The 13,501-nt window shown below is 44.5% G+C and overlaps 1 protein-coding gene across 1 annotated transcript in view; it reads right to left on the bottom strand.

Annotated features, from left to right (window-relative positions):
* Positions 1–8,272, bottom strand: part of Acmsd (aminocarboxymuconate semialdehyde decarboxylase) — a 35,876-nt gene extending 27,604 nt beyond the window's left edge. The window contains exons 1-2 of the mRNA XM_041648201.1: positions 7,979–8,272; positions 672–716 (exon numbers count right to left, since the gene is read on the bottom strand). Coding sequence (XP_041504135.1) covers positions 672–716; positions 7,979–8,035 — 102 coding nt within the window. The 5' untranslated portion in view covers positions 8,036–8,272. The remainder of the gene's footprint in view (positions 1–671; positions 717–7,978) is intronic.
* Positions 8,273–13,501: the final 5,229 nt, after the last annotated feature.

Here is a 13,501-nt window from a genome sequence, read left to right as displayed (position 1 = left end):
CGAAGGGTTGTGTTGTGTAGGTGTCAGCTGCTGAACACAGACTGGCCCTTTCTACCTATGTGACAGAGGATGGCTGATCCATAATTTGGTGATCTGAGCTATTGACTGTGAGACCCAGGAGGGCGATCTGTGTCTAGAAGATGTCATACCTGTGACACAATAGGCCTGGAAAAGACCTTTGAGATAGACCATAGCATGTCTCTCTAGGGAAGCAATATCCGGGCAGTGAAGGTAAGGGAGTTTTTGTAACAGTGCAGGGCCAGCTGATTCAACATCTTTGTCATCTGATTTCTCCTAACCAATCCACGAATTTTTTTCAGTTCTAATATAGGAAGAACCCATAGAGGGGTCAAGCCACTTTCTTGGGGCTGCTCAAGAAATGCTAAAATTGGTTCCAAGGCAAATTTAACAAAATTAAAAAAGATTAAGAAGAGATTTTTGTAGAGGTGTTTCAATTTTAGTTTTTATTTTGTAGGTGTTGCTGCTTGAAGTCACTCCTATTTTTCCAACTATTTCTGTGAAACGTAGGGGCTACTTCCTTGCCTACTACAAGATTAATGCAAGGGGAAAGAGTTGAGTTTCATGGATGCTCAGCCTACAACATGTTAAGCCAGGCATGCCATCGCTGTATGTGCTGTATGTGCGGTAGGTATGTGCGGGGAGAAACTCACCTTGCCTTGCTGCTGGAGCTGCACCCAGCCTCCATAGCCGAACCTCTGCAGCGAGGAGAAGCATGGTTAGACTTAGTCAGTAAAGAAGATGGGCCCGCAGCCAAGGTGTACCCTCCAGGCACAGGTTTCCAAACTCTGTCCCATCAAACACCATCTTTCTGTCTGTTCCCTCCTCCATACCTGCTCAATATTTTCATTAAATAAATTTACCTTTAAACTGACATATTTATAGAGAAAGAAAATCTCCTGTGTCTAGGCTGAAGATGCAGCCCCGTTGGTAGGATGTTTGCCTAGCGTGCACAAAGCCCTGGGTTCCGCCCTCAGCACCAAATAAATTGGGCATGGTGGCTCATATCTCTAATCACTCAGGAGGTGGAGGTTGGACAATTTAGAGGCCAAGGTCATTCCTGCCTATATAGGGAGTTTGAGACCAGATTGGGCTGCATAAGTCACTGTCTCAAAAAAATTGGAAGAGAGATAGAGAAGAGGCTAATTTTATTGTTGTTTGAGAGTTTTTCCTTGAACTTCTGGCTGAATCCGTCATCCTGTCTCAGTCTCTTGAGTACTTGGGATTAAGTATGTGCTACTTTGCTTGACTTTTAAGTGATATTTTAACTTCTTGGGGACTTCACACCTTCATCACATGCCCAACAGAACTCCTGAAGAAGGGCTACTCAGAGAAAGCCTGTCTCAGAAAGAAAGAAAAGAGAGAGAGAGAGAGAGAGAGAGAGAGAGAGAGAGAGAGAGAGAAAGGAAGAAAGGAAGGAAGGAAGAAAGAAAGAAAAAACAAAAAGAAAAGAAATGCTGACCCTGACCCTACCTCTGTTTGAAATCACCATGGCAAGTAAAAGCAAAAAATCGGTCAAAACTAGTTCTTTATAACCTCTAGTTAATCATCACCCCAGATGTGTTGACTCTGCTCTTTTCGTCATTGCACAAGGTAGTGGAGGCTGTGGGGGTATGCCTATTAATATTTAAGAAGAAAAGGCAGGTTTGAAAAGAGAGTATTTCTTCCAAAGATAATTAAGATCCCCAAACAAAATATCACTGACTTATTCTTTTCATGAGTCTGTTGGAAAGTTTGGAGAAACTGTGAGAAAAGATCAGAAACAGGCATTTTAAAATATGATCCCTACTAAGAAACAGTTGAAGTCAAAGGGCATTCAGCTAGTTAATCCCACTCTAACACCTATTCTAGACGGCTAAGGACGTGGGTCAGTAGGTCTAGAGCTTGCCTAGCATTCACAAAGACCTGGGTTCCATCCCCAGCACTGCATAACCCAGTTATAGTGGTATACATACACCCATGGTCCCAGAACTCTGGAGGTGGAGGCAGGAGATCCAAGAGTTCAAGGTTATCCTCAGCTACATAGCAAGTTCAAGACCAGCCTAGGATATATGAGATACTGCCTCAAAAGACAAAACAAAAAAAAAGTCCAACTTGTTCTACTATGATAATATAGGCAAGAAAAAACGGTATAAGAGAAATACTCTAGCCTTTAACTCATTCTCTCTCTTCAGGGAATTATGGCCACTGGACTCTCATTATCCCAACACTGGCTAACCATCACTCCACGGAAATGTCTACTGTATTAAAGATCTGGTTGCTTGACTTGTGGATTGTGGTCCCATGATGAAGCTCCCTCTGTGGGTTTATATGAATGGGAGAACTTGATGTCAAGGGGGACACTGAGAACAGAGAAAGTAGTGATATGTTAGGGGCCAGATCTCTCCATTGGATGGGGTTAGATTGTTCTGGGGGGCTCACAGAGCTCTGGATTCCTTCCTTCCTTCCTTCCTTCCTTCCTTCCTTCCTTCCTCCCTTCCTTCCTTCCTAGATTCATTTATATATCTTCATGTATATATGCCTGCAGGCCAGAAGAGGGCACCAGATTTCATTATGGATGGTTGTAAGACTCTGTGTGGTTGCTGGGAACCAAACTCAGGACCTCTGGGATAGCAGCCAGTGCTCTTAACCACTGAGCCATCTCTTCAGCCCCCTGGGTTCATTTCTGAAAATCAAGTGCTTCACTTGTCAAGCTGGGTTAATAATGTAAATATTATTGTGATGTTTTATATAAATCAAGCCACCTGTCTTTCTTGTGTATGAGTGTGTGCTCATGTGTGAGCTCACATGTGTGCAGGGGCATGTGCATATGGAGAATATTGCTCCTCCTCAGGTTCCATCCACTTGGTTTTTTGAGGCAGGGTCTCCCATTGGTCTATGGTTCAGCAATTAGGCTAAGCTGTCTGGTCAACAAACCCCAGGGGTCAGTCTGTCTCTACCTTCCTGGTGTGGGATGATCGGTGCATATCACTATCCCTGGCTTCCTGCAAAGGCTCTGGGGACTGAACTCAGGTCCTCTACTTAGCTACCTCCTCAGCATTCTTTTCCTTTACTCTCCAGAGATCTGAAGTATGATGACTATTACTCTTGCACTTCTTCTGAAAAATCCCCTATCTGGCTGCAGCATGTGAGGCTTCAAGGGACTAAATACACCTTCTCCTTCAGTGGAATTGGTGAGAGGACAGGGAGGTAGTACAAAAAGCCACTAAGACTTTTGCTCGGATGTGTACTTTTGTTTGGTGCTTAGAAAGTTTCCAGGACATACACCTATGAAACCCCAAATTCTTTATCTCTCAGTTTTTCAAGGAGTTTAAAGAATGCCTTTAGGGTCCAGAAGGTGGGGCACCTGGAAACTGTCGGCTATAGATGTCCAGTTCTCTGCTCCAGATGGAGCGGGGCTGGGGGCGAGGGGAGGCAGGAAAGGGAGGCAAGAGTGTGGAAAGCTTTCTCTCCTCCCTACAAAGAGCAGGTTCTGTTCTAGGCTCCTCTGGTTGTCCAAGATGGAGAGCGGGAAGGCTTTTATTTTTAGGACTTAGCTGCCAACAGCCTCCTGTGGTCGGATGGAGGGTTTTATTGAGACCTAGTGAGATGATGAACTTTCTTTCCAAGGATGCCTGAGAATGTGCTCCCAAGAAGCAGTGGGCATTGATTTAAACTGTTGGGAGGGAGTTGTGAAGACTGGCTTAAAGTTCAGACCCCACAGTAAGAAGGCAAGTAGAGGCCGGGTGGTCATGCAGGCCTGTAACACAGCACTCAGGGAGCTGAGCAGGAGAATCAGGTGTTGGATGCCAACCCAGGCTACACAATGAGACCCCGACTGGGGAGAGTGGGGGAGAGAGGAGGGGAGAGAGAGAAAGAAAAGAATGGACAAAACATGGGATTCTTTGTGTAGTCTACCTATATTGGGCTGGAACTGAAAATCCCTCTCTGACTTATTCTGTCTTAGTCCCTGTGGGGTACTCTGACACGGTACCATCACCAGAGGCTTCTAAATGCAGGCATTTATTTCTGGTAGTTTCAGAAAGCTGGGACATCTAAGTTCAAGTAATGCGCAGACTCACGCTCTGGTAAGAGGCTGTTCCGGTTCCTCCCGAGTCTCACACCAAGAACAACGTGTAGAGCTACCTCTGGACTGTTTTTATAAGAATCACCCAGTTCCTCGAGATTTAGCTGCTCCCTGAAGTCCCGCCTCTGTGTCCTCTCACTTGCAAGGGAGGGTTTCAATATCTGAATTTTGAGAGGACATACATTTAGACCACAGAACTTTCTTAGTTCCTTCAAGATTCCCATCTAGACAAGGAGGTAGCAATCTGGTGTGACATCCTCTAGGTGGATGGGTCATGATGGTCACTCTCTCAAGGAGAGTGCAGGCAGGGAGGGTCCTCTAGAGCCCACTTCTTAAACTATGGGTCCCAATCCTTTGTGGTGATCACTTAATGTGTATTGTGAAAAATTTGGCAACAGCAAAACATGCGATGATCAAAAATTAATTCAAAGTCAAACGTGTCATGAATCCAAGGTGGTTCTGGCAGTCTGTGCCCATGCTGCATTGTGCAACTCCCCTGAAGTTGGTTCTGAACATACGACCTGTGCACTTTGCACTGTGCAGGAGCACTGCCCGAAACACCTCCGCTGAGAGTCGAGACTATTGTATGCAATAAATTGCAGTGACTGTCGTACATATAGTTTCCGGCTCATAGAGAGACATAATGGATTCATTATGGAAAACAAAGACTTTCAATATTTTCCCACTGTCATCGCTCAGCTTGTAAGTATCCTGTGAGTATGTTTTTTGATTGTACTGTGTTAGAATGCGTGTTTTAAATATTGCTGTCCCCGGGCTGAGAATGTAGCTCAGTCTGTAGAGGGCTTGCTGCATGTACGAAGTCCTGGCTTTGTTCCCCAGCACCATAAAAACAGGCAGGATGGCTCAGGCCTCCAGTCCCAACAGTCAAGAGGCAACAGGCAGAAGGTCAAGAGTTCAAGGTCATCCATGGTTACACAGAGAGGCCCACCTGGGTCATATGAGACCCTGTCTCAAAATTTCTTTTTTTTTTTTTTTGCTGTTGGATTTGCTGGTTTGAAATTCATAAAATGGCCCAAAGAATTTTGGCTTGGGATTAGGACAGAATTCCCAATGATTTGTGGAATGGCCCAAAAAATACTTCTGCCATTCTATACTATATATTTATGCTATGTAACATTCTCAGCACTGAAAGTTATAGGAACAAAATATCCATAATTCTGAAAAGCACTGGAGATGATCTTTGTCCTGCAGTGTTAAATGTTCAGCCAAGATTTTTTTTGTTGTTGTTTTTTGAGACAGGGTTTCTCTGTAGCTTTGGAGCCTGTCTTGGAACTAGCTCTTGTAGCCCAGCTGGCCTTGAACTCACAGAGATCCTTTGGCCTCTGCCTTCTGGGATTAAAGGTGTGAGCCACCACCACCCAGCTAAGATTTAATTCTTTATATAAAAACAAACACATCTGGGCTGGAGAGATGGCTCAGTGGTTAAGAGCATTGCCTGTTCTTCCAAAGGTCCTGAGTTAAATTCCCAGCAACCACATGGTGGCTCACAACCATCTGTAAAGAGGTCTGGTGCCCTCTTCTGGCCTGCAGACATGCACACAGACAGAATATTGTATGCATAATAAATAAATTTTTAGAAAACAAACAAACAAACACATCTATATCATTGGTATGAAAATTTACCTTTTATCATTAACACATATTAAAGAATTGTTTTAAAGTAGGTTTCAGTACATGTTCAATTTGCATACCTATTTTATACACTAGTTTATGTTGGGTGGCATAAAATTTCTTGGTAGAAAGGAGTCCTGAGCGGGGGGACACTTGAGCAGCTTCAGAGCAGAAACCACCATGGAACCCTGGGCATTTCACATGGCTTTTTGTGTGTGCTTTATGAGGTCCAAGCAAAAAGAAAATCTTGCTCCCACTAGACCGAGAACTGACATGAATGTGTGTGTGTGTCTTTGTGTTTTCCTACAACTGTCAGGATAGGAAGTATAATATAATTTATATATAATATATTCAACACGGCACTTATCAGATGATTCCTCATAAGCCAGGGGTTGAAAACAGTACGGTAAGAGGAAAGACTGCAAGTTGCTTCCGTGGGGCAGTGGGTGGTACAGCCCTCTCAAGTCGCTTCCACAGGGCACCTGGGAAGTGGGTGGTACAGGCCTCCCAGAAAATCATTAACATCACGAAGGGTTGTTTACACTTAGAAGATGTGACCAGGACAAGACGTTCCCAAGCAAACAGGCTCCACTGCGGACTGTGAGGTCAATGGGGTTCTCTGTTTCCATTGGCCATGATGGGATAGGATTTCAGACAGCTCAGTACTAGTCCCATGTTTCAGTCTGTTCTTTCTACCTCCCGGCTCACCAATGGGCAAAGAAATGCTTGAGATCAAAAATTTTTTTTTTCCTTTGAGATAGGGTCTCATATAAGCCAAGATGGCCTTAAACTCTCTGTGTAATGGGGAATAACCTTGAACATCTGATTCTCCTGCCTCCACCTCCTGAATTCTGGGACAACAGGCATGGACCCAGTTTAATACAGTGCTGGAGACTGAACTTAGGGCCTTGTGAATACTCCATCTCCTGAGCTACACACTAAGCCTGAGGTTAGCATTTTTCTATGCGATAACAGCGAGAAGAATATTTGCTCGCACAATGACCCACTTTTTAATTATAGTTTGTGTTAACTCATTTTTTTTTCACCCTAAACAAAATAAAGACGAAACATTACCAGTAACGTGAAAATACTCCAGGACAGGAAAGACCAGTAAAATCAGATACTGGCCTAAACTAACTTCTAGGTAGTTACAAGATTCTTCTAGGTTCCCACCTTCTTTTTTCAGTACCCCTCCCTTGCTCCCTCTCTCTTTCCTTTCCTTCCTTCCTGGTCTGAAATACACCATGTATTTGTCTTCAGCCCACTGACACCAACTTTACAAGCTGTTAAGGAAGTGGGCTGAAGAGATAACTCAGAGGTTAAGAGTGTGTATGTGTAGCTCTTCCAGAGGACCCGAGTTCTAATCCCAGCACCCTGGCACCCTGTAACATTAGCTCAAGGAGAGCTAATGTCTTTGGCCACACACACACACACACACACACACACACACACACACTGCCACACACGATTAGAATTAAATCTTTAAGGAAAGTTTTCATTCTTAGGGAAACTCAGAGAATACACCCCTCACCTCCATCCCCCTTGGTGCTTCAGATGGAGTCCAGGGCTTCAGGCATGCTAGGCAAACACTCTACCATTGAGCCATGCCCACAGGTCCACCACCTTTTTTTTCTTTTTTTACAGAGAACGCTCTTTCAAGAAACCAATGTACAAAAATTTCATGTCATCGGCTCTGGGGATCTCTGAGATGCCTGCTTCCCAGGTCTCCCTAACAAGGTTCACAGTCTAACGATCACGCAGGAAAGATTTCAGACAGAGTTCTGAAATAGACTGGAAAGACATTTCACAGAGCTATCTCCTGGGGCGTCTAGAACTTATTTTAAACATTTTGGAAACCGACCACATCCTATTTTTTTCCCAATGGTCTTTTAGTTGCAACTGAGACTTTCGATCCTGTGGTAGGCAGGTGTCATTCCAGCAGCGGAACACACTATTTAACAGGCAGCAAAGCTGCTTGACTTAAATCGTCCAGGAATCTGAAAGGATGTGTCATGCAAGGGGAAAATAAAGCTTCAAGAAGCCCCTTATTTCTTTGATCCATTGCTCTGTTGAAATGAATGTAAAAGTCACCTTTAAATAGTAGGAAATTAGAGCCACCAAGCCATTTAAAGATCACTCCCCCGAGAGCGAAGAAGAATGGCATTCAGTTCCATCTCCAAAGAGGACAGAGATCTATAAATAGAGGCGTTGAGAGACACTGGGAAAGGTTCAGAAAGAATCCAGCACTTTAGTTAACATTACCTTTTCCAGATCAGGCCATTCCTTTGGTAGAATATGAGTGTGGATGTCAATTTTCATCTCCACAGGATCAGAGGAGACACGTGTATATACAAAAAGGGAATTCTGATGTCAAGAGATCGTCATGAAAATCAGAGTTCATTGACTTTCTCCGTTCCTTTATGTCTACCTTCGGGTACCAGTCAGAAGGCCTGGCCAGCCCAGGTTTGGTCCATGCCAACTGCCCTTTAAAGTTCAAGATCCTGTTTATCCAGTTGGCTTTGGTTCAATACTCTTTGGTAACTAGGACTCAGCAAAAAATTAGAAAAGAAAAAAAAAAGGCAAGAAGAAAATAGGAACGTGCTCAACTTCTGGGACCGAAAGTACAGCATGCCGCTTTGACTCAGCAGTAGCTCAGAACTTGACTGATTTGGAGCTGGGGAGGGATCTCAGTTGGCAGAAGCCTCGCCTAACGTGATGAAATCCTGGGTTCCAGTCACAGCACCACTTAAAGCAGGCATGATGGTGCACACTTATAATCATGGCCCTTGGGAAATAAAGGCAGGCAGAAATTCAAGGTCACCCTTGCCCTCTTACTAAGTTCAAGGCTGGTCTAGTAAATATGAGACCCCACCTTAGGGAAAAAATGACTAATTTTGTGTTTTAATATTTAAATTTCATCAAGATACATTCTGTTTAAAAATCAATTAGCATGTATTTAGGCATAAAATAATTCAGGGGGGTTTTAAGGGAAAATGATATATTCCCCAATTCATCTCCTCTTATATTTGGTTTTATTACCCATAAATAACTCATGCTAATGCTTTTGAGGTTTTGTTTTTGATTCAGTTGGATATTTACATGTCTTTAAATCATATTTTAAAACTGCTTGTTCTAGGACAATCAAAGCTACACAGAGAAACCCTGTCTCAAAAAACCCATTAAAAAAGAAAGGAAGGAAGGAAGGAAGAAAGAAAAAGAAAAGAGTGTCTTGCTCATGAAAACTTAACATGTGGAAAACATAGTAGGGGAAGTCTCTTTTTTAAAATTATTTAAGTGTCTAAGTGTTTTGCCTATATGTATGTCTATGCACCACATGCCTGTCTGATGCCCTTGGAGATCAGAAGGCGGCATATTGAAGCTGGAATTATGGATGGTTATTAAGGGCATTGGATCCCCTGGAACCAGAATTACAGATGGTTGTGGGCCACAGTATGCTAGAAACTGAACCCAGGTGCCCTGGAAGAGCAGCCAGTGCTCTTAATCACTGAGCCATCTCTCCAGGCCCAGGAAGTGTCATCTTGTGTCATCTGTTCAGGTCACATTTTGTTCTTTGCCTTTTTTTTATTCATCATTCATCTTCTCACTTATTCATGCGTGCATGTATTCAGCAAGCACTTATAAGAGATGTGTTGAAAAAATGGTAGGGGAGTTTCATTTTGCAGAAAGTGTCTACCATTCAGATTACATTTGGTCTTTTTTATGTTTTATACTTTCGTTTATTATTATTATTACTACTACAAATTTTCACCTCCCCCCCTCCTCCCATACATTTGGTCTTCATTGACTTTTCATTTCATTTATGCATCCGTCGCTCTGTTCATTCACTCATTTATGTGTGTGCTTAACAAACGTTTAGGGAGAGTGACTCTGTGCTGAAGATACAAGGTTGAATGAGATAGGAAAATGTACTTCCTATAATAATAGGTCATTGTATACAGCCTGGGCATAGGGATAGCGAACAATTAGCATTCCGATTGAGGGTGGAGAACCTGGAATAGACCAGTGCTTTACTAGCTTATTCTGTATTTTTTTCTCATCATCTTGGAAAAGAAAATGTTCAAGGGACCCTAGAGACTCTGACAAAACCCTTTAACTAACTGTTCTAAGGATTCTGCAAATCTTTTCAATACAGAAACTGAGTATTCAAAAAGCTGTGATTCACCTAGATCATGGGTAAATTATAGAAACATACTAGTGATGGAGGCTCAGTTTGGGTGGAAACAAGGAGAAATTTCAATCTCTTACCTTTCCTTGTTTCCTTAGACAAACTTTCATATTGCTTGGGCTGTCTTCAAAGTCTCTTTATAGGATTATCTCGGACTCTTGATTCTCCTGCCTTCACACTAGTGCTGATATTACAGGCATATATAACACTATGTCTAGTTTTCCTTCTCTCTCTCTCTCTCTCTCTCTCTCTCTCTCTCTCTCTCTCAAGGCAGGGTCTGGTGTATTTCAGGTCGACCTTGAACTCTTGGTTCTCCTGTTTCCTCTTTTGGGGGATTAGGATTAATAGCCTGCACTACCAGATCCAGTCTGGATGGTCTGGATGGAATTCAGGGCCTCTACACACTAAGTTACACCCCCAGCTTCTCTCTCCCCAGTTCTTGTTATTCAGACCCCCTTGCATCTCACCACCATGTTCCCCGTTTTCCACTCTCACATTCAGGACCCTGTCTCTCTGCAAGATCCTTTAATTGCTGCTACTGATCATTGGCTCCAGCGGTTGTTCCCTGTGGTTTGTTCCCAGCCGTCTGGACCAGCTTGATCTCTTTAAGACACAACACGATCACATGCTTTTTTGGCAGATTGCTATTCATGGTTTTTCACTGCTAGGTCCATGAGAAACCCAGAGTCCCTGGTATCTGAAAAGTTTCTGCACCCCAATAAGCCTCTCCGCCAACACAATAGTCCAAATCAGACCGAATTAGAAAAAGTCCAGGTTTAATGGATACAAATGCTCCTGGAAGGTTTTCCAGTCCCCCCCTCCCCCGAGAGGAGATGGGAAAGGAATCCCAGAAAACCACGTGTTTGGTCTGAGAGGGGCAATTTAAATACCCTGTGAGAGGGGTCATCATTTGGTGGGCTTTCTTGGGGGCGGAGTCTGGACTGAGGCAACTCCCAGGGGATGGGGACATTTCAGACTCTTTGGATACACAGATGCCAGGGACTGGCGTGTGGCTTCTATCCAAACATTCCAGACTGTATAGATGCCAAGGGCTGAGGTGAAGCTTCCATCCAAACATTATCAATTTTATTTTGTTCAGTCCATACTTTTGTTGAATGTTTACGCCAGTCTCTAATGAATTCCGAAGTTCAGATTTCTTTATGAAGCACCACTTCAGCTGTTGCTGCTGTAGCTGTCAATGCTTTGATTCCCAAAATAACTGCAACAGCTAGTTCATTCCACAGGCTCTTCTCAACGATCCCTCAGCGAGCTTCTGCTCCAGGTCATCACAGCAGAGTCTTGTCATGGCCTCGGCAACTCCACAGGGATCCAGATTGCTGGTCTTGCTTTAAGAATATATAAACTCTCAAAAGTAAAAACTTAAGAACACACCACCAGGAAGTCGGGCGGTGGTGGCGCATGCCTTTAATCCCAGCACTTGGGAGGCAGTGGCAGGCGGATCTCTGTGGGTTCGAGACCAGCCTGGTCTATAAGAGCTAGTTCCAGGACAGGCTCCAAAACCACAGAGAAACCCTGTCTCGAAAAACCAAAAAAAAAAACAAAAAAAAACCAAAAAAAAAAAACCAAAAAACAAAACAAAAAAACCCCACACCAGGAAAGGATAACTTTGATTTAGTATAAAAGACAAATTACATTTATCATCTTTAATGTTTAATTTTCTTTCCCATGCCTTATGAAGGTGGAAGGTATTTGGCAATTTCCACAAGTTAGTCTGAACTGAGTTGCCAAATTGCAGGAGACTTGCCATCCCAACTTCAGGCCATTGGATAAGTTCATTAACAGAAACACTAATTTCTAGAGCTACATTCAAATTATGCCGTTTCCATCTTAGCTCTGAGCGAGAATATTTTTCTTGAGCAGAGCCAAAAGGGCTCCAGAGCATGACATCTCCTTGGGAGATCTTAATTAACACTCGAGGCTTCTCACTCTGACACTGTTGCCAATGCACCCAATCAGATTCCTTGTTGGTAACCACAGCTCACAGAAGGGTAGACTTATGGAACTAGTAGCATTAATCTCCTGTCCTTTAAAACCAGATGCTTGAAGCATATAAAACTTGTTACAGTAATCTCGGGCAGTATATTAACTTTGGATAGCCATATTTGAGAGGTTATTTTTAGACATTGAGCTCCATTTCCCATGCAAATAGGAGTTCCCCATAGTCTCATAGTGTGATCACCAATCACTCTACCCTCCTCCATTGGCTGAGAAGGACCTCTGTTGTCATATGGACCAGGTAGCCATGAAGCGTCATTAACCACTACAGGAATATCCATATCTCCCCAGCTCACTGCTATGTAGGTTGGAGGATTGGGGACGAAGGTCAATATGTATAGCTTGTCCCTGTCACCTGTCTAATCACCACAAAGAAGTATAGCATTCAGGTTCCTGAGTCATTCGCCTCCCTTTGTCTTCTGTTACACAAACGCTTAAGCTGTTCCCAGGTGGTAGGATTCGCTGTCTGCACCAAAGGCCTTTTGTTTCTCAGAGGCATCTCAGCAGCTGAAGCAGGAGGGATTCCTCTTATTCATGTTGGGGTTTATCAGTTTTGATGGGATCCATAATCTTTTATCTCCTGTAGAAGCAGCGTCCATTGGAACCTATGAGAAACAGTACAGCTAGTAAGTCTTCGTCCCACTTGTCTCTGTGTGCTGCCTACTGCACCATATGCCCCAGCCACAGGCCACATTTCCTGCCTCAAATGTAATTCTGGCTCCTTTCAGTCTCTGTTTACAGCTTCCTTGGTGCCTGATGTCTACTACAAGACCTTTGTCCGGCCTAACTCTAACCAGGACTCACTTTAAACATCACCTCTTCTGATTCCTCCTTTCTCCTAGTGACAAGATAGACCATCCATACACCATCCCGCCTTCCACCCTTACACCACCCTGCCCTCCACCCTTACACCACCCTGCCCTCCACCCTTACACCACCCTGCCCTCCACCCTTACACCACCCTGCCCTCCACCCTTACACCACCCTGCCCTCCACCCACACACCACCCTGCCCTCCACCCACACACCACCCTGTCCTTCACCCTTACACCACCCTGCCCTCCACCCTTACACCACCCTGCCCTCCACCCACACACCACCCTGCCCTCCACCCACACACCACCCTGTCCTCCACCCACACACCACCCTGCCCTCCACCCTTACACCACCCTGTCCTTCACCCTTACACCACCCTGTCCTTCACCCACACACCACCCTGCCCTCCACCCTTACACCACCCTGTCCTTCACCCACACACCACCCTGCCCTCCACCCTTACACCACCCTGTCCTTCACCCATACACCACTCTGCCCTCCACCCTTACACCACCCTGTCCTTCACCCATACACCACCCTGCCCTCCACCCTTACACCACCCTGTCCTTCACCCATACACCACCCTGCCCTCCACCCTTACACCACCCTGCCCTTCACCCACACACCACCCTGTCCTTCACCCTTACACCACCCTGTCCTTCACCCATACACCACCCTGTCCTTCACCCTTACACCACCCTGTCCTCCACCCTTACACCACCCTGCCCTCCACCCACACACCACCCTGTCCTTCACCCTTACACCACC

This window comes from Microtus oregoni, unplaced genomic scaffold (genome assembly GCF_018167655.1).
Source record: "Microtus oregoni isolate MIOR12 unplaced genomic scaffold, Mior012 000003F_ref0000135, whole genome shotgun sequence".
Classification (NCBI taxonomy): domain Eukaryota; kingdom Metazoa; phylum Chordata; class Mammalia; order Rodentia; family Cricetidae; genus Microtus; species Microtus oregoni.
Note: the sequence above shows the minus strand (reverse complement) of the source record. Positions and strands in the feature narration are given on the sequence as shown.